At 44.5% G+C, this 27,956-nt stretch overlaps 2 protein-coding genes, 1 non-coding gene and 1 pseudogene across 3 annotated transcripts; 1 reads left to right on the forward strand and 3 right to left on the reverse strand.

Moving 5' to 3' along the window:
* Positions 1-12,324: 12,324 nt before the first annotated feature.
* Positions 12,325-18,788, reverse strand: LOC122776519. The gene is made up of 2 exons (XM_044037117.1): positions 17,838-18,788; positions 12,325-14,811 (listed from the first exon to the last, which is right to left on the reverse strand). The coding sequence occupies exon 2, from the start codon at positions 14,241-14,243 to the stop codon at positions 12,606-12,608; it is 1,638 nt and encodes a 545-aa protein (XP_043893052.1). The 5' UTR covers positions 14,244-14,811; positions 17,838-18,788; the 3' UTR covers positions 12,325-12,605.
* On the reverse strand, positions 14,530-27,928 carry LOC122775835. The gene is made up of 5 exons (XM_044036033.1): positions 27,583-27,928; positions 27,262-27,405; positions 18,791-19,728; positions 15,119-17,837; positions 14,530-14,897 (listed from the first exon to the last, which is right to left on the reverse strand). The coding sequence occupies exons 1-5, from the start codon at positions 27,926-27,928 to the stop codon at positions 14,530-14,532; spliced, it is 4,515 nt and encodes a 1,504-aa protein (XP_043891968.1).
* Positions 21,967-22,130, reverse strand: LOC122776555. The gene has a single exon (XR_006361237.1). It is a non-coding gene; the product is annotated as a U1 spliceosomal RNA (small nuclear RNA).
* LOC122776548 lies at positions 22,532-22,640 on the forward strand (annotated as a pseudogene).
* Positions 27,929-27,956: the final 28 nt, after the last annotated feature.

The raw sequence follows: 27,956 nt of genomic DNA on the forward strand, positions 1-27,956 counted from the left end.
ATTTGTGGTTAAATATGCAATTGGTTAAAGTATTTGCTCAATGTCACCATCAGAAAAAAAAAAAAATAATTTTTTTTCTGATTTGGTTCTCCACAGTGCACTGAAAATTTTAGTCATTCCTAAATTTGTATACATACCAAATATACATAATGACACAACAATAATATATACAGAATACAGATGGTTGAGGCTGAGGGGTCCAGTATTCTTTGAGGTCCATATAACACACATACATTTATAATTTAATAATATTATTACACAGTAGTTTGTAGCTGCTGTTGATTGAAACAATGTATGAAATTGACTGAGAAGCACTACAATGGCCAATCAAATAAAAGGGATTAGGGTTTCTGTGAGCTTTGGTCATGCTTCCAAGAGACATTTTTTTAATTGAAATTATGTTCTCAGATGTGTTCAGGGAAGTTCCCTTGTCTTACATATCAAGTTTTGTGCAGATCGGACAATGTAAGACTTTACTTCCTGTTTCAAGCGTTCCAATTCCTATAGGGAGGTGACCTTTACGGACATGCTCAGGACAGGTCCCTGGTGTCATATATAAGGTTTTGTGCAGATCGGACAACGTACGGCAAAGTTAGAAGGCACTTCCTGTGTAAAATGTCCGACTTCCTGTTTGGTCAACGGCGTCTCCGTAAACATATTCAGGGAAGGTCCCGTAACTCACATATAAGGTTTTGTGCAAATCAGACAATGTACTGCAAAGTTAGAGAGGACTTTCTGTTTAAAATGGCCAACTTCCTGTTCATCTCCGGAAACATGTTCAGGGAAGGTCCCGTAACTCACATATCTAGTTTCGTGTCAATCGGACAATGTAAGAATTTACTTCCTGTTTCGGGCGTTCCACTTCCTGTAGGCAGGTGACCTTTTACGGACATGTTGAGGAAGGGTCTGGGGTCCCACATACTAAGTTTCAAGTGGATTCAACAATCCCTGTTGGAGCAGCATCAAAAACTATAAATGTAATTATGTCTGCTGTCACTAGGTGGCGCTGTATTTGAAATTGAATATTTTCATATAGACGTGTTCAGGGCCGGACTATCATCAATCCCAGCAACTTTGGTTCAGATCGGAGCAGGATTGGCAAAGTTGTAACAGTTTTTTTTTTTAGAATTTTCTACCACCACCAGGAGGCGCTGTTTTCAAAATGTATCGTTTCAGCAACACAGTCGTCTTCAGGAACTAACCATCATCAACTATAGCAAGTTTGGTTGGGATCAGACCTTCCATCGCAAAGTTATAAGAGTTTCATTGTCTGTTGTGAAAAATTATTATTATCTCCAATTTTGGCGCCCCCAACTCGTACGCCATACAATATTTTAAAAAGCTTTTGATAACTTTTGATGCTCAATTCGTCTTTTGATGCTCAAGCCTCACGCTCTCACCCGTTCATTCACCGCGCGCGGTACTAGATATTTTCAGTACTAGTTATTTTCATTACTAGTTATTTTCAGCGGCGTCCCCGCACATGTCGATCCAAATTTCGGGGGGGATCGGCAACGTATGGCAAAGTTATAGGGAACTTCCTGTTTAAAATGGCCGACTTCCTGTTCAGTCAAATGCGCGTCCGTAAACGTGTTCAGGGAAGTTCCCTTGTCTTACATATCAAGTTTTGTGCAGATCGGACAATGTAAGACTTTACTTCCTGTTACGGGCATTCCACTTCCTGTTGGGAGGTCGTCTTTTGCAGACATGCTCAGGACAGGTCCCTGGTGTGACATATAAGGTTTTGTGCAAATTGGACAACGTACTGCAAAGTTAGCGGGCACTTCCTGTTTAAAATGGCCAACTTCCTGTTCGGTCAACGGCGTCTCCGTAAACATGTTCAGGGAAGGTCCCGTAACTCACATATAAGGTTTCGTGCAAATTGGACAACGTACGGCAAAGTTAGAGGGCACTTCCTGTTTAAAATGGCCGACTTCCTGTTCGTCTCCGGAAACATGTTCAGGGAAGGTCCCTTAACTCACATATCTAGTTTTGTGTCAATCGGACAATGTAAGACTTTACTTCCTGTTTCCGGCGTTCCACTTCCTGTAGGGAGGTGACCTTTTACGGACATGTTGAGGAAGGGTCTGTGGTCCCACATACTTCAAGTGGATACAACAATCCTGTTGGAGCAGCATCAAAAACTATAAATGTAATTCTGTCTGCTGTCACCAGGGGGCGCTGTATTTGAAAATTAATATTTTCATATAGACATGTTCAGGACCGGACTGTCATCAATCCTTGCAAGTTTGGTTCAGATCGGACCAGGATTGGCAAAGTTGTAACAGTTTGTTTTTTTAGAATTTTCTACTACCACCAGGAGGTGCTGTTTTCAAAATGTACCGTTTCAGCAACACAGTCGTCTTCAGCAACTAACCATCATCAACTATAGCAAGTTTGGTTGGGATCAGATCTTCCATCGCGAAGTTATAAGAGTTTCATTGTCTGTTGTGAAAAATTATTATTATCTCCAATTTTGGCACCCCCTATCTCCTACGCCATACAATATTTTAAAAAGCTTTTGATAACTTTTGATGCTCAACTCGTCCACATTGATCTCACCAAGTTTGAAGGTGATCGCACAAAAGCTCTAGGAGGAGATAATTGAAATACCAGCTGTCATATTGTCTGCTGTCACCAGGGGGCGCTGTTTTCGAAATTGAATATTTTCATATAGACGTCTTTAGGGCCGGACTATCATCAATCCTAGCAAGTTTGGTTCAGATCGGACCAGGATTTGCGAAGTTGTAGCAGTTTGATTTTTTGTCCCAAAAATACGACTGTGCGTCGTTGCCATGGCAACACCGTTAAACAATTTGACGTCATATTGATCATGCATCATCTACCATGTGTTTTGACTGTTGTCACCAATTTTGAGTGCGGTACGATTATCTGTGTAAAAGTTATTCCTGAAATAATAAAAAAACTTTTTTTTGGTGTATTTTCTTTCACCACAAGGAGGCGCTGTTTTCAAACTTCACCGTTTTTTCATAGACGTCTTCAGCCATGGCCCATCATCAATGGTAGCAAGTTTGGTTTGGATCGGACCTTCCATCGCAAAGTTATAAGAGTTTTGTTTTTCTGATGCGAAAACATCAGAATCATCGCCCCCTATCTCGTGCGCCATGCGACATTTGAAAAAACTTTTGATACTGTAAGCTCCTCAACTGGTCCACAGGGACCTCACCAAGTTTGAAGGTGATCGCACGAAAAGTCTAGGAGGAGTTAGTTCAAATACCATTGCTGCGAATTCGCCAAAATCGCCAAAAAATGGCCAATCAACCCAAGATGGCGGACTTCCTGTTGGGTTTGGATCATGGTCATAATGTAATTTTTTCTTCATCCCGACCTTCTACACATGTGTACCGATTTTCGTGCATGTGCGATAATTGTGTTGTTCATGGTGAATTTTGACAGGTCGCTTCGCACGTTTTGGCCCCTCCCACATTAAATTTTTGACGCACATTCCCCAAACCTTTTTCTGTGAGTTTTGGGGTATGGGAAAGGCCTCAAAAAGGCAATTCATTTGGGGGAATAATAAGAATAATAATAATAATCTTTCCAGTTTCAAGAGGGTTCTTGCAACCTTGTTGCTCGAACCCTAATAATGATAATCGAAATGTTTTTTTTGTGTTTAGTTATGTTTGTTTGGTGCGCATTGGGTGTTTTTTTTAATGTGTTTAGTGGGTTTTTCGTCAAGTTTTGTCGAGGTGCCATAAAGACGCGTCAATTAAGTGCTTGTTAAGTGTCATGCTCTGTTCATGCGCTGTTCATGTGATGGCCAGGGAACACGCAGATAGTAACTGGTGATACCTTAATAATAACAATAATAATAATAAACTAATACAAATAATAATAATAATAATAATAATAATAATAATAATTATAATAATAAAAATGTAATAAAAAAAAATAATTAAACAATGATGATAGTAATAATAATAATTTAAACACTCGAAATGTGTTTATTGTGTTTAGTTATGTTTGTTTGGTGTGCATTGGGTGTTTTTTTAATGTGTTTAGTGGGTTTTTCATCGAGTTTTGTCGAGGTGCCATAAAGACGCGTCAATTAAGTGCATGTTTTTTTTTCTTTTTCATCCTTTACTTTTTCAGATGACAAAGCCTAAGAAGCAGGGCGAGTGCCCTATTTGTGGGAAGGTTGATCCCCCCACCCCCCCTCCTCCTTCCTCCCTTCTACCAATTCACTTTTGCAATTACTTCACAAAAAAGGTAGATGACATTCGCTCTTCTTTCTCAACCCCACCTCCTGATCTCACCACTCTACCAACCACACATTCAGCTCCTTCTCTATCCTCTTTCTCCCCTCTATCTCAGGATCAAGTTCTTTCCCTAATAACCTCTGCCCGCCCCACCTCCTGCCCCCTTGACCCTATACCCTCTCACCTTCTTCAGTCAATTGCTTCTGATCTTCTTCCTTTCCTCACCCACCTCATTAACACATCTCTGTCATCTGGTTGCTTTCCGGACTCTCTTAAAGAGGCCAGAGTGACCCCCCTCCTTAAAAAACCCACCCTTGACCCGTCTGAAGTAAATAACTACAGACCTGTCTCTCTTCTTCCTTTTCTCTCCAAAACTCTGGAGTGCGCTATCTTTAATCAACTCTCCTCCTACCTTCACCGGAACAACCTTCTTGATCCTCTTCAGTCTGGTTTTAAAGCAGGTCACTCGACCGAAACTGCACTTCTTGCTGTCACTGAGCAACTCCCCACTGCCAGGGCTGCCTCTCTCTCCTCTGTGCTCATCCTCTTGGACCTTTCTGCAGCGTTTGACACAGTTAACCACCAGATCCTGACTTCCTCCCTTCAAGAACTAGGTGTCTCAGGCTCTGCACTTACCCTACTCTCGTCCTATCTTCAAAACCGAACATACAGAGTAACCTGGAGAGGATCCGTGTCGGAACCCTGTCCTCTAGCTACTGGGGTCCCTCAGGGTTCTGTCTTGGGCCCTCTCCTCTTCTCTCTATACCCCAACTCTCTTGGTTCGGTTATTCGCTCTCATGGTTTTTCCTATCACAGCTACGCCGATGACACCCAACTCATTCTCTCTTTTCCCAGCTCCGACACACAGGTAGCAGAACGGATCACCGCTTGTCTGACTGACATCTCTCAGTGGATGTCTGACCATCACCTGAAACTCAATCTCGCCAAGACTGAATTTCTTTTTCTCCCAGGAAAGGGCTCTCCCACCACAGATCTAACCATCACCCTCGACAACTCTGTGGTAACTCCTTCTCACACCGCAAGGAACCTGGGTGTGACACGACCATCTCTACCTCACTGCCAACATTGCTGCAACAGCTAGATCTTGCAGATACATGTTGCACAACATCCGAAGGACACTCCCACACTACACCGCTCCACCGCTCCCTTCACTGGCTTCCTGTAGCTGCTCGCATCCGCTTCAAGACTCTAGTGCTTGCGTTCCATGCTACAAATGGATCCGGTCCAGCCTACATCCAGGACATGATCAAAACCTACACCCCAGCCCGCCCACTCCGCTCTGCATCGACAAACCGGCTTGCTGCCCCCTCACTGAGAGGATCGCAGAGGCACTCGCAGAACTCGAGACTGTTCACTGTCCTCGCTCCCAAATGGTGGAACGATCTCCCCATCGACATCCGGACAGCTGAAAGCCTCCACATCTTCCGACGCCGACTAAAAACACATTTCTTCCGACTCTACCTCGACTAAGACGACAAAAAAAAAACTTGTACATCGCACTTATGACTAGCACTTCATAGTTTGTTCTACTTGAAGCGCTTACTTACTTCTAGCTCTTATATGTACCCAAATGTTTAAATGCACTTTTGTAAGTCGCTTTGGATAAAAGCGTCTGCTAAATGACATGTAATGTAATGTAAAAAGGTTCTCGTGTCGGTGGCCAAGCACCTACGGCTCAGCCACAATTTGGTTAACCCAAAGGAGAGGGCCATCATTAACAACCTGGCAACAGGGAGGACCCGAGTGCCACCGGGGCCCTGCCCTGTCCCTCTGTGTGCGCCTTACATGTTGAATCTGGAAAAGCACATCAGGGCCCACAAGGACCTAACTGCTGGCCGGATTCAGGCGGAACTTCAGTCGATTAAGCGGAGCACGGCCCTTAAATTGCTGGCCGATTTGAGGGCCAGTAATCCCAGACCTCCGATGGTGTCCTTACTGGACATCTCGGATGCAGAAGAGGACCCAGAGGAGGGGGTGTCTGGCCTTTGCAGGAATCGAACGTGCATGAATGCAAGGGCAAGGAGGCTGGACGAGGCGACACGTCTCAATGCTGACCTCACTGTGAGTGAATGAAAAAAACATAGCAATTATAGATTCTATCCATGTTTAATTTCTTTGAATAATGCAATCATTGCGTTGTCAATAATTGTGGTCCTGTTTTCTTTTGCTGTTTGTTTTTCCCTCTTCAGAGACAGCTGAGAGCATTCCAAAAAGCAGCTCCGCGTCGCCAGCGCCCCAGCCTTCAGCAGCTGCTTGCGCAGCCCCCTGCCCAGCCAGCAGTTAGCTCCTCCTCCTCATCTGGGAGTGAGGAGGAGGAAGAGGAGGAGCAGCAACCACCGCAGCAGCAGCGGCGGCGGTCCTCTGCCCTGCTCCAAACGCAGACAGACTCCTCCTCTGGGACTGAGGAGGAGGAGGAAGAGGAGGAGGAGGAGGAAGATGAGCCGCCGCCGCAGCCACCGCCGCCGCCGAAGAAGAAGAGGGCGGCAAAGCAGCGACACCTTTCCTCTCCCCCTCAGGTGAGAAGATAATAGTGTAGTGTAATTCATTGTCATTATCATTTTGCCCAAGTCCAAAGTACTTACCTTTCTTCAACTCCTGTCAGAAGAAGAAGAGGGAGGAGGAGGAAGAGGAAGAGGAGGCGGACACAGCCAATGAGGAGGTTAGTGTAGAATCATTGAGCACATGTGGTCATGTGGTAGAGGTGTTATTGATGTTTTGTTTTGCTTTTCCAGCAGTCACGTTGGACACGTGACCAACGTAAACTCTTCCGTGCTGTGCGGCCCTACTTCTCTGGCCGAAGCAGGGGCTCGTTTATTCGGGCCATTGAGTTTGGCACCTCCATGAGTAAGACTTAACACATTGTGTATGTGTGCAGGTGTGTGTTGAGTGTTTTCTCGCTACATTCATCGTCATGTGTGTTTCATCTTTTCAGATGCATACATGGAGGAATATGCCGAGTATACCTACTGTCCCGAGGGAACTACAAAAATGAAAGAGAATGCACAGACGAAGGTCAGCCGGGCCAAGGTCTTCATAAAGTATCTTTGCCTCGGCTGCCCTTCTCTGGCACTCTGGGACTGGACATTTTTGTTCAACATCCCCCTCCTGAAGTTGTAAGTAGTGAATGCACGGAGGATAAGCATGTTCCTTCTTTGCAAGTCTTTTGCTTAGGTTTTGATGATGATGATGATGAAGTATTGGAAAGATGTGACTGAAACTAAATCCAGACTGGTCTTCTTTCTACAGTTACCCTGCTCTCCTGCGCAATGTTGGCCTGGCCCCAACGACAGTTGCGCTGTATGTGGGCCAGGCCATCTCGTTCCTGGAACACCTGAGGGACACGCCGCCCAAGCACTGCCGCCTTAAAACCTCCCAGGTCAATGTCCTCGTGAGGGAATTGAGAAAGGTGTACAGAGACCTTGGGAGGAAACTCCTTGGACACCAGTCGCTTGTTAAACAGGACAAGCAGCAGCGGCTGGTGTCCAAGGAGGACCTGGCCCAGTGACCTGGCCCATTTTCGCCCTGGCCCAGTGCCAGGGCGAAAATGCCTGAATTGCTTGGTGAGTCTGTATTGCCTCTCTCTCTCTTTCTCTCTCACACACTTTTTGTCAGAGCCTAAAACCTTTAAGTGTGCATGTCTAAGGGTTCTCTTCTGTCTCTTACTCTAATTACAGAGGACATGAGAAAGGCGCCAGCCAGAGACCCCAGGACCCGCTACAGGTTCTTCGGGTACCTGGCGGCCTACCTCTCCTGTATATATGGCCACAGGTCAGGCGTCCTGACTAAAATGAAGGTCAAAGAGGTAAAGGACGCCGTGGGAGATGAGAAGGCGGGCTACCTGGTCAATGTAAGTATCAGTTTAATCTCATTCCCAAACTTTTCCCAACACTTAGACGTCAATTTTTGTTCATGCACCACACTTACAAATTGGCGGTGTCATACTTTGTCTCCTGCAGGTAATGGAGCACAAGACCGTTCGCAAATTTGGTGTGGCGCAGATTTACCTGACAAGCGAAGAGTATGGGTGGTGCAGCGAGTGGCTCCGCCTCCGACAGCGGGCGGTCCCCACCAACCCCTACTTTTTCTCCGCCCTTGGCCGCGGCAAGGCCAAGGATCTGGTTAAATATTTCCGGAAGGCCTGGAAAGAGATGGGCTTGAGGGGATCGCCCACGCTCATGGACGTCAGGTCGGCGGTGGCGACCTATGTAGGTGTCAAAAAAACATGATGAGGATTTGCTCAATTTGTGGCCTGTCAGTTGTGTTCGTCACACTGAAACTTGTTCATTAATGCCTCATTTTCTTTTCTCTAGAATTTTGAGTCCAATGATTCAGAAGTGCGGCAGCATGTGGCGACCTTCATGTGCCATGACGTTCGGACGCAGGAGCGTTTCTACTCCCTTCACAACACCTTGACACGAGCGAAGCAGATGAGGGAGCTCTTTGTCTGCATGTCACTCAGAAGAGGAACACATGCTCCCTCATCTGCTTCCGCTCTGTCCTCCACCTCTGCGCCCTCCACCTCCACGCACGACACTGCTGAGGAGGAGAGGGATCCAAAGGTAAGTTAAAATAAAACCTTGCAATTGCTATCACACCACAGTCCAAGTTCACTAAGCTCATGTGTACCTTTTCTTTGTTTTGAAGCTTACCCCACGGAAGTATGGGCCCTCTCCCTCACAGCTGCTGGTTAAAAAGATAAAAGTGAGGGTTGGCTTCAGCCCGAAAAAAAAGTTTCCGTCCAGGGCCAGGAGGACATGAGTGTCTGTCTGTCTATGTGTGTGAGAGTGTGTTCAAAAAAACAAAAACAAAAAAAAACAAACAAACAAAAAACAAAAAACAAAAAAAAAAGGTTCTGTGTGTCTATTTTTTATTTTTGTTGTATTTTTCTTGTTTCTGTTCTAGTTTTTATTTTGTTGTATTTTTTGGCTTTGTTTCTTGTATTTATTTTTGTTGTATTTTTCTTGTTTCTGTTCTAGTTTTTATTTTGTTTTATTTTTTTGTTTGGTTTCTTGTTTTTATTTTTGTTGTATTTTAATTGTTTCTGTTCTAGTTTTTATTTTGTTTTATTTTGGTTCCATTTTTTATTTTATTTTATTTTTTTTACCTCCACATGGGCACTGCCGTGACGTGGCGTGGAGGCTTACAGCCTGTGTGATATCACAGCCTCTGGATTTTCTCAGAGGCTCTAAGATCACACAGGCTAACCAAAATGCCCTGAAAACACAACTTCCCTCATTTCCTTGTTTCCAGGTGTATGTGCACATTATTTGATAACCAAAGCGTCAGACGACAAGTCTTCATCTGAAAAGGTTGGTAAGACCCACCAAGACCACCCCCAGTGCCCGCATAACCTCACCCTGAGGAGCTTAGTATCACTTGTGTAAATCCTTGAGATTCGGGGGCCTTGGGTCAATTTATGATGCCCAGAGTAGTCGGTGACACTTGGGTAAATCCTTGAGATTAGGGGGTCTTGGGTCAATTCATGATGCCCAGTGTGGGTGGTGACACTTGGGTAAATCCTTGAGATTCGGGGGCCTTGGGTCAATTTATGATGAAACTCTCAGGCATTCTCCTAAGTGCCTCGGGCTTGGCATCCCCAGTTTACCCAAGGCTCTCGAAATTCCTTCATCCCCTGAGTGCCTCGGGCTTGATATCCCCGGTGTGCCCAAGGCCCCCAAACTCTCAGGCATTCTCCAGAGTGCCTCGGGCTTGATATCCCCAGTTTAACCAAGGCCCCCAAACTCTCAGGCATTCTCTTGAGTGCCTCTGGCTTGATATCCCCAATGTGCCCAAGGCCCCCGGATCTCCAGGAATTCACCAGAGTGCCTGTGGCATGACTAAGAACGATACTAAGCACCTCAGGGTGAGGTTGCCTCGCCTACTGCACTCTGGTAAGTGCTGGAGATTCGGGGGCAATTGGGTCAATTTATGATGCCCAGAGTAGTCGGTGACACTTTGGTAAATCTTTGAGATTGGGGGGTCTTGGGTCAATTCATGATGCCCAGAGTAGTCAGTGACAATTGGGTAAATCCTTGAGATTCGGGAGCCTTGGGTCAATTTAGGATGGCCAAAGTATTTGGTTGCACTTGGGCAAATCCTTGAGATTCGGGGTCCTTGGGCAGACTCTGGATACCTCCCCCGCGGCACTCTGGCGATTGCCTGAAATTCGGGGGCCTTGGGCACACCGGGGATATCAGACCCGGGGCACTCTGGCAGATGAAGGAAGTTCGGGGGCCTTGGGCACACCGGGGATATCAAGCCCGGGGCACTCTGGGCGACGAATGAAGTTCGGGGGGCTTGGGCACACCGGGGATATCAAGCCCGGGGCACTCTGGGGGACGAATGAAGTTCGGGGGGCTTGGGCACACGGGGGATATCAAGCCACTGATATCCCCGGTGTGAGAAATGGGGTGCCCGGGTCGATCGGGGATAGCCTCCCCCCAGCACTCTCTCCCCGTCCTTTGCCACCTGCTGGCCGGCCCGGGTGCGGCACCCCGAATCGACCGGAGCGGCAGCTTTCCCTATCTGTCCTGATGCCAGGAGCAACTCACCATTTCAGAAGCCCGGATGAGGTGGGAAATGGCCCGGCAGTTTGTACTGCTCAGTGTGACACGGAGCTGCTTTGCTCATGCACTCACGTCTACCACTAAATGTTGGAGGTGTGCCAGTGAGCGAGGAATGTGCCACAGCCTCAGCGACTGATAGAAAACTGCAGCACACAACCGACAGTAGGAAAGCGCTTCCAAACATGCAGTCAAATCTGGGCGGTTTATTGGCCGACTAAGCAAAAACGTTGAAGGAAGTGAAGACAGTATTTTCCCTCTGATATGACTTACATATTAATTGAAGACAGTATTTTTTCCTCTGACATGACTTACATATTATGTTTACCAGATGTACCAGTCTCATATCTTGTTTTCACTCCCTTAAACGACTTTAACTACACTTTAGCTGCACTACACTGGTGCCACAAGATTTGCATAACACCACATGATTAACTACCACATCAGCCCTAACAGACAAACGACTCCTCATAAGGACATGACTCACATGACTCAGACGACCCCCTACCACAGCTATAAGATACACGGAATTCCACACTGGACCCAGACTCCAGCTGCGACTCTCGGGTTACACTTTGTACTTTGTGCCATTTTGTAACTCAAGAATAAACAAGAACTGCTTTGCTCAAACTCAACATTGCCTCCTCCATTCTTTCCAACCGAGGATCCAAACGAACCTGAGGAAGGAACATCCTTCAATTTGGCGTCACGAACAGGATCCTCTAGGAAAGACGTTTGAAGAATTGGCAAAGACTGGTGGTTTGGGTGGAACGCCTTGCGGGGCCCTAACCTGAAATAAGGTAAGAAGGAATTTTACCTTCACGCTTGGTGTTCTATTCCGAACCTCAGTCGTCTAAAAGCGATGTTGTTTTTGAAGTGAGCTGTTGCTGTGAAATCCGGATAATAAAGTAAAGGTTTTGTGGGGATAGATTAAATAGTGGGAAAAGATTAGCCTTGTATTCCCAATAGGGGTTGTCCTGTGGTGACGTAAACGACATGGTTATGGTATAAAAGTTGAAATATTAGCCTTGTATTTGTTGTGGGAACTTTTGTGAGTGAGATGAAGCACGAGAACTGAGTCGGATGAATACAAGCAAGTTGATTTAATCTGAGTTGCAACCAGAGGAGCACAGTTTACAGAGTCGAAGAGTCTGCAAAGTGAACAACACTGAGCAGAGAGAAACAAGGCGTATATAAACATGTCTTCAGCAGTATGTGTACGTGATACAGAAGAACAGAAGGTTCATTGGATAGAGTAGTTGTCTGATATGATGCCAATAAGCTGTTGTGAGAAACTAGCAGATATCAGTAGAGAGCAGGGAGTTTCTTGGGAGGACAGGGACCTTGAGATGAAATGGGAAACTTAGAATTGCCCTCTACACCTCGTGTGACCCAAGAAACAACTAACCACTGAACCTTGTGTGACCTAAAGAAACATCTGTGTGCATGCAATATGCCATTACATTTCCCCCCTTTTTATCCTTAAGGATAAACGAGGAAGAGAAAAACAACCAATAAAACACAATCAACAATAGAATCAACAAAATATGCACACACAATATAACACAACAAATCCCAGATGACAATCAAATAGGAGAAAAGAACAGTATTCAAAACTTCAGACTGAGCATTCCAACTGGTTTACGATCAGTCGTCACACAGAATACAATTCAACGGAAAACCTTAAGGTAAAAGTTGCAAGCTGTTTTTGTGGATGAAAGCATCCTGAGTAGAGCATAGCAAAGAGAGAACTGGGTTACTGTCAAACAAAATCCTTTATACACATGCATCAGAGTCAGCATCAGTGTGTGAGTCGTCTGTGCTCGCGTCTATGGTCAGTACATAAGTGGCAGCTATGTCGTCCAAAGCCACCTGGGGAGCAGAAGCAGTGACAGAAAGCAGGTGATAGCGTGTCATCTGCAACGAGAACAAGGAGCCCACAATTTTCTTGACCATAGGAATAATACAGCTGGAAAAACAGCACAGTAAAAAAAACACAGAACAGCCCAAGCTTCATCAACCACGCCTTCCATCCCCCGGACGTAAGCCAAGACCACCAGTCCCAACCAGAAGAGGGGGAAGGGCTGTCACGGCTGAGCTGTGTGCGAAGGAGGTCATTAAGGTGTACGATCGTGTCTGTCACATTGTCCGTATTGTCGGGAATATATGTGCAACATTCTGAACCAATAATATGACACACCCCACCCTGAGAGGCTAACAAAAGATCCAGGGCCATTCTGTTCTGCAAGGCCACATCGCGGAGAGCTTGGATTTCCGGGGATAGGGCCTCAAAACCTTGAGTGGTCAATGTAGTCAAATTCTCTAGATCTACGGCAAGTGTGTCAATATGGTGACTTAAATGCACCGTACCCCATTGAGGCAAGATTGCGGCCAGGAACTTACTGCCAGCAGAGACACGTACATCACGTTTAGCCAAATGGCCAGCATGGTAGTGCGTATATTGTGAGATGAAGTAAGTAAGGTTATTGGTCAGTCTGTAATTAGGAATCAATTTAGCCAGATAGCAAAGACCACACCAACGTGGAGGGAGGAAAAGATAAACATACTTTCCACAAACCCACACATGCGATTTCAGAGTACTGGCACCGAGTGTTGGATTGGGAAGTCTAACATAAGGATTGGTAACTGAAGAATTGGTTTTAGTAGGGATCCCAGTAAGATTAGCTCTACCAATGAATGGGACGCCGTCAGCGTTTGGACATGGGTCACCGCAAGAACGAACCCCACAGCCAGCATTTACAACTTGCTCACAATGGGCAGAAGTTCCAACTGGAACATTAGGTGCACATCCAGTCCCAGGGGAAATGCAATTTCGTCGGAAACAGACCTTTGGTTTCCAGGGTGCCAATTGTGTATGAAAAACTGGTGCGGAGAGGCGAGTTTGTCTACTACCAAGTGGCAAAGAAGAAGGATTAAAACGCCACTTCAAACCCGTATAGTCTACTAAGGTTTCATTAATCATTGCCAGTCGCCTAGTCATGTTAACTGTTATCCACGAATCGTCAACAGTGTCAGTGGCAGTTGTTGTCATGGCTACCAACACAGAAAGAGTCTCAGTCGCATTGAGGGGTCTAGGAACAACAGGGAGTGAACCAGTGGTAGTGCGAGGTATCAAGGAACAAACATAACAAGGGGAACTGGTCTGTTGTTTAGCAAAGAAAAACATGGTTTGGTACCAGACATTCTGCGTATGGTCATGGAGACTGTCATTTGTCAGGAGCGTGCGTTTAAGACGGTGAACCAGCTGGTTGGTATCACTCGTGTTAGCGTCAAGTGAGTGGTGAATGAGCTGTGGTCTCAGAAAAAACAGAATCGGAAGGACAATGATCAAGGTTAAAAACAGGAAACAACACATAGTGCCTCGTATACCACACAGGCCTGGGTGTCTGAACGGATGCCAGGGTCTGTTACGGTCCATGGCCTATGTATCAAGGAGGTAAGGGAGTAGTGCGAACAACAACGTAACAAATATAACAATTACAGAAACTAGATAAAAACCGCACATAAAAATATACAGACTTGTATGGGGAGAGTCACTGTGTGAAAAATAAAGACAGTGAAATGGTGTAACACGTGTAGGGTGTGGTGTGGTGTAGGTCTTCTTGCGCCCACGAAGGTGACACAGAAACTACGTCTGCACGCCACTTGTTGTCTTCTTTCTTCGGACCCTTGGTCGCCTGCGTGCCTGTTACGAACGCAAAGTCTTACTTAGCAGCCTCTGGAGTTTGTAGTTTTCCAGGAGAACCAGCAGGGGGTGCTGGAACCTTTCTGCAGTGGCTGGCGTGGATCCAGGTAGCCCGCTCAGCGACCTTCACAGCAGTGTGGGTTGTCAGCAGGATCTGGAACGGACCTTGCCACCTCCTGTTCCTCCACGACTTCCTCCTGAAGTCTTTTATGACCACAAAGTCACCTGGTTCGAGCTGGTGCAGGGGACCACTGGCTGGAACAGGGAGGGCTGCGATCACCTGTTTCTTTACATCAGAGAGCTGTTTGGATAGATTGGTACAGTAGGTTAGTGTGTTGTGATCACAAAGAGCTGTTGATGGGGGTGGAGATCGGGGAGCTTCCACACCTACAGAAGGAGGAGTTGCAAAAAGAATCTCAAAGGGGCTTAAGTTAGTTCTGTTTCGTTTTCGCATTCTCATATACATAAGCACTAGAGGAAGTGCTTTTGTCCATGGAAGACCTGTGTCTTCACAACACTTGGCCAGCTTGTTCTTTAGTGTTCCATTCTCCCTCTCTACTGCACCTCCACTAGCCTATACTTAGGCATTAACCTGAGAACACACTAACAGTGTGTTCTCAGGTTAATGCCTAAGTATAGGCTCAGTTCAGTGATAGCTGAATTAACCAAATGGCTGCCATTATCACTGGAGATTTTAGCTGGAATTCCCCATCTGGGAATGATTTCAGTAAGAAGGGCTTTAGCTACTACTGAGGCAGATTGTTTTGAGGCTGGGAACACTTCAACCCATTTGCTCCACATGTCTACCATCACTAAACAATGAGACTTTCCTTCTGATGGAGTTAGTTCTACAAAATCCATCATGACATGCTCAAAAGGTCGAGTTGGTTGAGGATGAGCAGCTTGTTGGGAAGGTTGGATTGCCCTGCCTACATTGTGAGTAGCACAGATAACACAGGCTTGGCAGTGTTTTTGAGCATAGGCAGAAAACCCTTTTGTGAACCAAAATGTGTTAATCATTTGCTGCATCCCTCCTTTTGATGCATGGTCAGACCCATGCGTCAATTTAGCATAGTGAGGGAAGAAATGGGAAGGCAAACACGGGTTGTTGTCGGGGCCTATCCAGATGCCATCATGACATGAAGCACCTGCGTTTCTCCAAAGTTGCTTATCTTTTGGAGATGCAAAAGATTGAACAGCACTGAGGGAAGATGGCACGTCAGAAGAAACTGAAACCAAAGTATGTGATACAGAAGAGTTAGACAAAGGGAGAAGAGAAGCTGCCTTTGCAGCTGCATCCGCTCGAGCGTTACCTGTAGAAATTGGGTCAGAGGCATTAGTGTGAGCAGCACATTTACACACAGAAATGGCAGAAGGAAGAAGGATGGCATCTAAGAGATCTGCAATGAGTGTGTGATGCAAAACAGGCTTGCCATCAGATTTCAGAAAACCTCTATGTTTCCAAAGTGCACCAAAGTCATGAACAACACCAAAAGCATATCTGGAATCAGTGTAGATATTTACAGATCTACCCTTAGCTAATTGGCAGGCAGTCGTTAAGGCCACAAGTTCTGCAGCTTGAGCTGAGAAGTGAGGTGGAAGAGATGATGACATCATCACGTCATAGTCAGAACAAACAGCAAAGCCAACATGGCAGAGACCTGTAACTGGGTCTCTTGAAGCAGAGCCATCTACATAGAGGACAAGGTCAGGATTTGTCAAGGGCGTTTCTGTCAGATCAGGTCTTGGAGAACAAGATGCTGAAAGTTCAGCCATGCAATCATGAGGCTCACCATCCTGTGGAAGAGGGAGCAGAGTAGCAGGGTTAAGAACAGTACACCTCTTAAGAGTGACATTAGGCATGTCAAGAAGACACGTGTGATACCTAAGGTGTCTAGCAGCCGAAAGGTGTGATGTTTTCTGCTCAGAAAGGATCAAAGAGACCGCATGTGGCACAAGAAGAGTCAAAGGAGCGTAGCCAACTATATCTCTTGAGGCCAAAAGGGCTTTTTCAGCAGCTGCTACAGCTCTGAGACATTTTGGCATGCCTGCTGCAACAGGATCGAGTTTACCCGAGAAATATGCCACAGGACGGAGCCTATCTCCATGAGGTTGTAGGAGGACAGAAGTCATGCAACCCGAACGTTCATCCACAGTCTGAGTGAATGGTTTGGTTGGGTCAGGAAGACCAAGTGTGGGAGGAGACTGAAGTTGAAGTTTCAAGTTCAGGAATGCAGTGTCTGCTTCCGGTGTCCACTCAAGTTGTGAGCGAGAGGTCATGCCTGATTGGTGACACAAGGTCCTGAGGGGTCTTTCAACCTCAGAAAAATTAGGGACAAAAGCGCGACAGTAGGAACACATCCCCAGGAAAGATAGCATTTGTTTTTGGGTAATTGGTTTTGGAATCTTTTGGATAGCTTCAATATGTTTTGGAGACATAGTTTTGCCTTCACCAGAAATTATGTGACCCAGGAAGGTCACAGCTTGTCTGACAAATTGTAGCTTGTTTAAGCTGGCTTTGTGTCCTTCTTCTGCCAGATGTTTGAGCAGTTTGATAGTGTCAGTTATGCATTGTTTTTCAGTTGGAGCGCAGATCAGAAGATCGTCTACATATTGTAGTAAGGCAGTGCCATCAGAGAGCGCTAGAGGCGACAATGATTCGCATAAAGCCTGATTGTAAATTGTTGGTGATTCAGTGAAACCCTGACATAAACGGGTGAAAGTATAACCTTTCCCGTTGAACTGGAATGCAAACCAGTACTGAGAATCCTTGTGAACAGGAACACTGAAAAATGCATTTGATAGATCAACAACTGAAAACCACTTAGCAGAGGATGGAACTTGTGAAAGCAAAGTGTAGGGGTTAGGAACACTTGGTGTTCTGGCATGAACAGCTGCATTAACTGCTTTTAAGTCTTGAACAAATCGCCACTCGGGTAGAGATGGTGGTTCTCTAGCTTTTTGAACTGGAAAAATAGGAGTGCAGACAGGTGAGTCATCGCATGGGATAATAACACCGGCTTCCAATAAGGATTTAAAAACAGGTTTAATGCCGTCGACGGCTTCCGGACGCAGAGGGTACTGAACTCGTTTTGGTCTGTAGTCAGACTTAGGAGCGACTATTACAGGTTCACAATTTTTTATGAGACCTACATCATATTTGCCTTGTGCCCACAATTTGGGTGGGACTTGTGCAAGGGCTGGATGGATCTGTTCTGCGGAGAGCATTTGGTGTATGTGTTCGGTTTTATCAAGATTGTGGTCTAGCAAGTAGACAGATTTCAGAGTAGCCACAGTTAATTTGCATGCAGTTTTGAAAACACCCACCTTTGGCGAGTACGACACATGTGGGTCAGATGTAGATTGCCAATCTTTGAGCTCAATGCATGATTTTGTCCATGGACCTAAATCTCTCCATTGATCAGTTTGTCCTTTGGAAAGCGAAATATGTGGATGTGAATTGTTAATCAGAAAAAATCGTTGTTGTTCAGCTGTTAAGCTGACAGAAAGTGCACATCGCAGGTCTGTCCAGTAGAGAGAGTCAGTCAGTAGAGTATCTTTGATGTCAGTCCACCATTTAGTTTCATAGTCTCTGTCAAGGTCAGTTGTCACGTGTGACGTGCAATGGAGTGCCTCAGGCTGCATGAAAGCTGCAGTTGGGCTAACCAGTGCATGTGCACGTTCAGTTAGAGATGGAGCCAAAACACTCTCAACTTTCCATTGGTATATGTAGAGCAGCGAGGAGATTAAATCAGGTTGATACTTAGCCATTATATAGGCTTCAGGATTGGGTGGAGTTGTTCGTCTCACAGCTTTAACTCCTTCTGGTGTCGAAATCAGGTCGATGCCAAAAGCCATCATCAAGTCTCGTCCTAACAAGTTGAATGGACAGACTTGGGAAAGCAAAAATGAGTGCTTTACTTTAGTAAATGGTTCAGGATGAGAACACGTAATTGGAGATGTATAGTTCTCTTTCACTGTTGTGCCACATGCACCAATGGAATACATGAAATTGCCACTGAGTTTGGCCTCAGGTATTTCAGAGTATTTTAACACTGTGCGTGTTGCACCCGAGTCAACCATAAATGTAACATCTTTTCCTGCAACATTCAAAATCATAGTGGGCAGTTTCTGCACCATTGAGTCATCATACATGGTGTATGTTCCTATAGGTTTAAACTCAGTTTTTCTCTGTAAAACTTCAATAGTATCTGTGAGTAGTTGGTGTTGTTGCTGCGGTGTAAGCGTGTGAGTGGTGTGTGTGTGTGTGTCATTCTCACTCCCCTTTTCTGAAGGTTCAGGGTAGGCTGTCTGGGTGACGCACGCATCTGGTCCTCCCCTCCCTCGTCTCTCAGATCAGTCAGATGATTGTTGCCAACGGTCATTTCTGCCTCTAGGTGGAGCACCTCTTCCTCTGCCTCGGCCTCGGAATTGTGTGCAATCCTTTGCCCAATGTCCTTTAGTGCCACACAGGAAGCACACATCGTAACCTGGTGGTGGTCCCATTCTTGGACCTGATCTCTCTCCTTGCCATGGCCTGCGTCCCCTCTGCATGCCTCTTCCTTCTGACAGCAGGCATTCACTTTAACAAGGTCACAGTGAGCAGGGGAAACCTCAACCAATTTCAGTCCTAATTGTGTGACAAAGTCCTGATACTGTCGGTCTGCTAGATCAGCATTGTCATTAGTGTCCCAATTCACCGTTTGTGGTCTGAAGTCGCCATCTCTTGGGAAAATGTCTTTCACCTTGGAGAAATCAGATGGTTTCATGTATTTCATCATGACTCTCTGGATTTCGCCTGAGGTTGGTGTGAAATCTTTGATGAACTGAACATAGGCTCGTGCCATGGCAGCGCCACCTTGTGCAGGCTTTGGGAGGTGTGATGCTGCATCAATCAGGTCCTGAGTTGTCCATGGGCGGTAGACAAAACCTGGATTTCCATCCGGACCCATAACTTGCACCATTGGCATCGTAAGAGCTGAATCTGATTGTTGTCTGGTGCGTGCTGCAATTGGAGGGGAGAGGGAGGAGGAGGTGAGGACACTGGAGCCTGGTGAGGGAGTGTTCATGAAAGAGGATGTGGATGACATCGGTGATGACGTGGCAGATGAGGCGTTGTATGGAGGAGGAACCGAAGGCGGAGCCATTGCATCTGGAGGGGGTCGTCTTCGAGGGAGGGACCAGGAAGCGTCATCAACCAGAGAGCTCTGACCGCACCCTGTCAGTTTAGGATAGAGAGAATTCTTTTTACTCTTAGGTTCAAAATCACTTCCTTTGTCTTTCTTATCAACTTTCATACATGTTATCATTTTGCACACTTGTCTCCTTTCTCTCGTTTCACATTCAACTTCCCACTTTTTCAGACATCCTTCATTCTTTTCAATCTCTCTCATTTTATCACTTTTCACTCTCTTTTTGCTCATAATTGTCTGTCTTTCTTTCTCAAGACTTTCACGTAATTTTTTCAGTTGAGTTTTGCTCAACGATCCCCCTTCTGGGAATCCATGATTTGTTACCCAGTAATTTAAACATTCAACACTTTGATCCCCATATTTTTGTTTCATGGCCAGAATAATTGGACTGTCTGGATAATTTTTCGCTCGTTTACTTCCTTGGGTACCCATGTTTCCTTTTTACCAAGAGTCCCTGACTCTTTTGATTATTTACCTCGTATAGACCCTGTCTACCGGTAAGTCCCTGACTTCTAGTAAATAATCCTAGGTGTAGGTCTTTGACGCCTATAACCCACACCTAACTTCAGTGAGAATGGAACGTTCTCACCTACCTCAGTGAGAGTGGAAAGTTCTCACCTACTTCAGTATCAGACCATAAAGATCTGTACCTACAACTCAGTATCAGATTATAAAAATCTGTACCTACAAACTCAGTATCAGGTTATAAAAACCTATACCTACAAACTCAGTATCAGGTTATAAAAACCTATACCTACAAACTCAGTTTCAATTTCAAGGAAGTAAACCCCTTCAATCAAAACCTACAACATGACAGTTCCGTGTCAATGTTCCAAAACAAAAAGGAAGTAAACGATGGAAAATGATGACCAGCAGTAATGCAAGTATCCACAGACTCAGAAAATACATAAAAAACTTTTCTCTATTGATTACAGAATCATTGTCATTATTCATGAATCATTGGTAGATTTGGAATTTGGAAAGTCAACATCTCACCGTCTCAATCGGACGTTATCTTTATCTTGGATCGTCGTGGAGCCAGTCAGTCAATCAATTGGATCGCCGGTCCCCTCTCTCTGAATACTTGGTTGGAGGTAGAGGAAGATCTCCTGGATTCCAGGTGCGCGCTGCCGACGTCCTTTTGATCCCGACGGACTCTCAGACGATCCCACTTCTGACACCAAATTGTTGTGGGAACTTTTGTGAGTGAGATGAAGCACGAGAACTGAGTCGGATGAATACAAGCAAGTTGATTTAATCTGAGTTGCAACCAGAGGAGCACAGTTTACAGAGTCGAAGAGTCTGCAAAGTGAACAACACTGAGCAGAGAGAAACAAGGCGTATATAAACATGTCTTCAGCAGTATGTGTACGTGATATAGAAGAACAGAAGGTTCATTGGATAGAGTAGTTGTCTGATATGATGCCAATAAACTGTTGTGAGAAACTAGCAGATATCAGTAGAGAGCAGGGAGTTTCTTGGGAGGACAGGGACCTTGAGATGAAATGGGAAACTTATAATTGCCCTCTACACCTCGTGTGACCCAAGAAACAACTAACCACTGAACTTTGTGTGACCTAAAGAAACATCTGTGTGCATGCAATATGCCATTACACAACGTAGCCCCTGTCCTGGAGAGCAGCCGAGGAGTCTATCCGCCGGAGTCACCACAGTCTCGGTCGGCCGGCCGGCCGGCCACCTTGGGACGGCCTTCCTTCAACGTTTTTGCTTAGTCGGCCAATAAACCGCCCAGATTTGACTGCATGTTTGGAAGCGCTTTCCTACTGTCGGTTGTGTGCTGCAGTTTTCTATCAGTCGCTGAGGCTGTGGCACATTCCTCGCTCACTGGCACACCTCCAACATTTAGTGGTAGACGTGAGTGCATGAGCAAAGCAGCTCCGTGTCACACTGAGCAGTACAAACTGCCGGGCCATTTCCCACCTCATCCGGGCTTCTGAAATGGTGAGTTGCTCCTGGCATCACTTCAACATCAGGTCACTGCATGGAGTGAACAGAGCAAGCGCCAAAGTATTAACCCTTGGCATGATGGCCATGGATCCATCTCCAACAATCGAGTTCTTCTACAAAGAGTTGGGAAAGGGAGCGTGACATTTGCTTTGAGCTAAAAGACAACACCCACAACCATCACGTTCCCAGCAACTTGGAAAGACTGGGGATGTTGCTCCGCAAGGACGTGAGAAGTTTGGAGATGGGCACACAACGTTGAACTTCGGGCGGCTGACCTTTGCTTACAACGACATCATCGGGGGAAAGCGCGGACGCAGCACCCCACTAGCAAAAATTATGCAGTCAAGACTCCCACGTTTGGGGAATTTGCAGGGGTCAACACAACCGGAGGGCAATGGCTGAGCCTCGCCCTCGGTGAACCGCCTTCTTGATCACGGTATCTCCCCTGCCAGGTAAGTATGAGGTGTACTCGCCAAACACTGGGTGGCTGTTGCCAGACACAGCTCTGGCTGATGGTGCAGGAAATGAATAATCCCAGAGGCCAATGCCTTGACTCAGTTGCTCGTTAATGCTGTGCTATGTTCAACTTCAACCTCCAGCACACATTGGAGAGGAAACACTCGACCTTTTTTACTGGCATACCTGGCTGTCGTTTCCTATAGATTCAGCAACAACTGGACATGACGGCACCAACAGCAGCTTGCCCATCTCGGTGTCGCTTCCCAATACTGGAATAGAGTGTAGCATGTGGTGGAGATAAAGGCTGAAGTGCAGTGTGTCCGAAAGGCTGACTTTTGAGCCCCTCCACGAGCAGGGGGCCTTGCCCAGTCCATAAAAGCAGTCTGTGTCCCCAGCTCGCCGGCTTACGGCCATACCACCCTGAGCACGCCTGATCTCGGAAGCTAAGCAGGGTCGGGCGTGGTTTGTACTTGGATGGGAGACCGCCTGGGAATACCAGATGCTGTAAAGTTTTACACCACTGCTGCTTCCTTACAGCCATACCCAGCCAACATGCTCAGGGTGGTACATTTTTTATGTGGGGCCCATGTGGATACAAATTGGGCTGAATAATGGGCCCCATATGGGTATGTCAGATTGCACCCATATGGGTTTGTCCATGGGTTCCATGTTGGCCCCAATCCAATTTCCCAGGTGAATTTAAGGCAGGATTACACTAGATCTTAGGTGGGCCCCATCTGGGTAAAACAGACAACACCCATCTTGGTCCCAGCTTTAAGTCCTATGTGGGTCCTACAAGGGGACAGTATGGGCTGATATATGGGTTACAAGTGGGATTGTCCATGGGTTCCATGTTGGCCCCAATCCAATTGCCCATGTGAATTTAAGGCAGAATCACACTAGAGCTTAAGTAGACCCCAGCTGGGTAAAACAGACAAGACCCATCTTGGTCCCAGCTTTAAATCCTATGTGGGTCCTACGAGGGGACAGTATTGGGCTGATATATGGGTTACAAGTGGGATTGTCCATGGGTTTCATGTTGGCCCCATGCTAACAGACCATGTTGGTTTAATGCAGGATTACACTAGGTTTTAAGTGGGCCCCAACTGGGGTAAATACACAAGACCCATCCTGGTCCCAGCTCTGAGAACCTATTCTACCACACTGACCAGATGAAAGGACTTAAAAAATGTTCAAATAAAATGATACCTACCTTCCTCATTCACAAACCTCTATGTTAACATGGAACACGGCAATTTTACACATTTACACACAAAACCCCAGGCAGATGAGCTGCTTTAGACAATTTACAGGATAATACCGCAATACATGAACTGATGTGTGCCATCAAATGATAATCTGTTGGATAATATACATTAGGATTATAACTAAGGTATTGATATATAAGAGTGGATTGAATTTAAAAAATGGCCACATTCTCTGATTTCAACTTTTTATTCCGGAATATTGTAAGTCAACAGATTTATTGGTCAAAAAAACAATGTCTCAGCACTCACTCATTCCACGACTGCTCAGTACGCTTTATTTTGGCACTGGCTGTCTGGCTGCTCTTCGTCCTCCTCTGTCTCTTGCCCCAGAAAACCATTTGGACAGTGCCTTCTCTGCTTCCTGCTGGTTCACCTTTGCTGTCAAAGAATTCTTATTAAGAGCCTCTGTAAAACAAATTTGGTTGACAGTATAAGCCAACATTAAAAACATATTCTCTTTAAACACCATTTAGAATTAGGCAATGGCCAACTTCAGGGCCATATTGGCAAAAGTATGAAGGATATGATGGATAATCGTCATGGATTTTTAGCACAAGAAAATATTTCAGAAGTACTTGAATTCAAAACATTTTATTATAATAGTACTACTGCTATGGCCATTCCTGTCACGTGCAACAAACTGCTTCCTGTTTTGAGGGTCTCTCTTCCAGGAATAACTTGTAGGGCTCCTGAGAGGCTCTGCAGCTGTTGTTAATCACTGCGTGCCAGTTGGATCTCTCACTTGCAATTGCCTCCCAGTTGTCCAGGTTGATGGAAAGATGTGTAAGATCCCTCTTAATGACGTCATTAAAAACGAAGGTGGGGGCATCTGTATTTGCGTAGGGCATTGGCTAATAAGATTTTTGGGAGGCGGGTGTCATCCATTCGATGAACTAGTACAGTGCCCGTCCAAAATCAGTTTTGATGTGTGTTTTTTGTAATTGTTGGTTTGGTGTGTTTGAATGCTCATTGTTACTATTGCACAGCAAACGTTCAGTGACATTTTTATTTGTGTATGGTAGAAAGCAAATAGTGATACTGTCACAATGTCATACAATAAATGTGGAAAATTGAACTACATGTTTGCATAACAGTTGGTTGGTTTTCACCGGGATGCAGCGATAGAGTTCAGTGGGGTGACAGCTGCAGGAAAGAAGCTTCCTCTTAACCTGCTGGTTCAGGTGCGGAGAGACCTGTAACACCTCCCAGAAGGAAGTGGGGTGAACAGTCTCTGGTTGGGTGCACTGCGTTAGTCATCTGCCTCAGCTTGATGGCGTGTTGTTTGTTGGCGTGTGCAGCCTGCTTATCCTCTGCATTTGTCGGCTGACTCAGCTTGACAGCGCCTTGTCTCACTCATAGTGCTGTGCGAGTGAGAGGGGTAGTGGCTAAAAGTAGAGTGGCGAAAGCCAACATGTGCTTCATTTAGCAATATATTTAAAGATATCTTTGCATTACTTATCCAAACAACGTCAAACTTGCCACTGCACTAACTCGTGCTCGTAGCAAGTTTGAAGTCTCGGTTTGAGAGATATTAGATTAAGACACAGACAGACAATTTATAGATAGATGTGCCCAGACCATCTGAGATGGTATTGGCGGAGGATGGTGTACAGGTCACTGGAGCCTGTTTTCTCCAGTATGATTGAGTTCACTCATAATCATAATTAATATATAATAGCTTTGTGAGGTGTGTACAAATAATCATAAAATAAAATGATGCACATTGTTTCACATTAAAAGGCCTGTTGAGCCGCATTTTGTAATAACGGTGCATTTTGTAATAAACGTCCAAAATGTAATAACTTTTTCATTTCATTTTGTAATAAAGCCGCATTTTGTAATAAACTGCCGCATTTTGTAATAAACTGCCCCAACGCATTTTGTAATACATTTTGCCGCAATATGTAATAAGTTATTACATTTTGAGAAGATTATTACAAAATGCACTTGCAACTTTTTTATTCTCTAGGAAATGTAATAACATGATGCATTACGTAATAACAATTTCTAAAGCATTGTTTATTTGTTTGTTAATTGTATTTTATTTTACTTTAAAGTATTTGTAAAAGTTAGGCCTATTATTAGTATCACTGTATTAGCCTAGTAGCAGTACTTAACAATTACTATCAGTACACTATTCAAAGGTTGCATTAACAGAGAATATTCTGTAAATTCCAGATTTTTTTTTATTGGATAAAACCACATCAAGAATAGTTATAAACATCCAACAAACCTTATTATGCTTCTTATAATACAGAACAAAACTCTGGGTATCAAAATTTAATCCATTCGTAAACATTAACATATGCACATACAAAATAGAAACGCTGATGAATAGGTAAAGAACAGCTTTATTTATGCATTTATAGAACCTTTCAACAACAATAAATGCAACCAACACATGCAGGCTTGTGGCCAATTTAAAATAATAATGAACCAATGAATATAAGTTCTACCTTAAACAACGTAAGTGTCTTCTGCTTGTTTAGAGAGCTGCTATGACCAGCAAATTTCTCCACTAAGATTAACTTGAAACAAATATGAAATTGCCTCAAAAGGCTAAACAAACAACAAAATTTCTATTTCCAAAATATATCCGTAATTTCAAATTGTCCATGTCTAATATGTCTAATTACCAGCCAAGCCATAAACCACTTGGAATGTTTCCCAAACAGCTTCTTGAGTTTTAATGCCACACCACCAAAGCGCCCTGCTGCTTTGTACAACCTTTCTTATCTTATGTTATAGCTCTAGTTTTTTGCACATGCACAGTTTTCCTTCAAATGTGTTATTACTTGTCGGTCATTAAAAGTTATTAACTTTTAATATGTACTTAGAGGCATAGATTTCAGTTTTACTTTACAAACTGTTTTTAATGCAGTGAGCATAACTTGGACAATGCAGGTTTAAATTCAGTCATATAATTTCTAAAGAGCAAAACATCTACATAACTTTAGATCAACTGCAAAATGTCTTTATACTTCCATATATTCAATTACACAGATAATATTTGACACAGTTTTTTCATACCTGGCATCATGTTGAACTCTGTTGGCTGTCTCAATTAAGCATGCAAGCAGTGCATGATCTTTGTAGAACTGATGCAGCAGCCAATCAGATTACAGCCCGCCCTCCCCTCCCTGGCTGAGTGACAGACCATGTGGAGCTTTGAATTTGGCCACAAGTTATTGGCCTATATAATTCAAAACATGTTCTGTCATACATAGATTTATTGGGCTACATAGCTCTAAGGGAAATTGCATAAAAAACAACAAATAGTCACTCTTGTATAAATTCATTGTTTAACAAACAACAATAATAGGTATTATTACATAATGCACCATGTTATTACATTTCCTAGAGAATAAAAAAGTTGCAAGTGCATTTTGTAATAATCTTCTCAAAATGTAATAACTTATTACATAATGCGGCAAAATGTATTACAAAATGTGTTGGGGCAGTTTATTACAAAATGCGGCAGTTTATTACAAAATGCGGCTTTATTACAAAATGAAATGAAAAAGTAATTACATTTTGGACGTTTATTACAAAATGCACCGTTATTACAAAATGCGGCTCAACAAGGCCCAATACCACTAAAAGTAATAACTGATGCACATTACTGAAGGCCTCCATGGTACAATGTAGGCTTCAGATTTGAAATGACATTCCTTGCATTTTCATCTTGTGAGACATTTTTCCTCCAATTTACTTAAATTTGAAAATGCCATTGTGCTTAATCACTTACTGGTGCGTCGTCAAAAATGCAAGTCCATAAATTGAAGGGAGGACCGCACACAGAGATGGAATTTTCTTCAAAACATTATTTCTATTTGTTATTTCTAACTTCTCTAATTTACTTACCATACACAACGTTGAAAAGACGCAAGTCCTTAAACTTCTTTTTCTCGTGACGGCCAAACATGTTATAGTCCAATGCCAGCTGGTTTGACAGAACATATTTCATCATTCTCCTTGTTGCATCATCCACACTTGTGCCCCCTATACCTGCAACCATGGCAACCTAGAGATGAGGGCCAAAAGCAGAAAAAAAGGCTTACATTAACTGCCAAGGCCATGAAGTCAACTAAACATTTAAAGTTGTAGCCTTTATGTAATTATGTACTGTAATGTAATACATATTTTTATTTTGTAGGCTAATACAAATCAATTAGGAAAACTTACAACAGCAGACATTAGACTGCGCTCCCCTAGTTTCTCCTCGAGAGCCTGCTTGAGTTTGCAGCGGGAAGACCACTCCATCAGGAACCTCCATGACTGATGCATCTTCCTTCTTCAGGACATTTAGCATCTTACCATGAACCTTCTGGGTCTCCTTAATTTCTTCTACAATTGTAAGAAATTTAAAGAACATGGCTTCACAACTGGGGCTTCCAACCCTGTGGGCAATGGTTCTGGCGAACTGCTGGACAGTGCAACTGGCAACTCGCTGGGCAGTGGGGCTGGCGACCTGCTGGACTTTGGAACTGGCAACTAACTGGGCAGTGGGGCTGGTGATCCGGCTAGTCATTTTATTTGCTGCTAGCTTAAGGAGTTTT

This window comes from Solea senegalensis, linkage group LG10, assembly GCF_019176455.1.
Source record: "Solea senegalensis isolate Sse05_10M linkage group LG10, IFAPA_SoseM_1, whole genome shotgun sequence".
Classification (NCBI taxonomy): domain Eukaryota; kingdom Metazoa; phylum Chordata; class Actinopteri; order Pleuronectiformes; family Soleidae; genus Solea; species Solea senegalensis.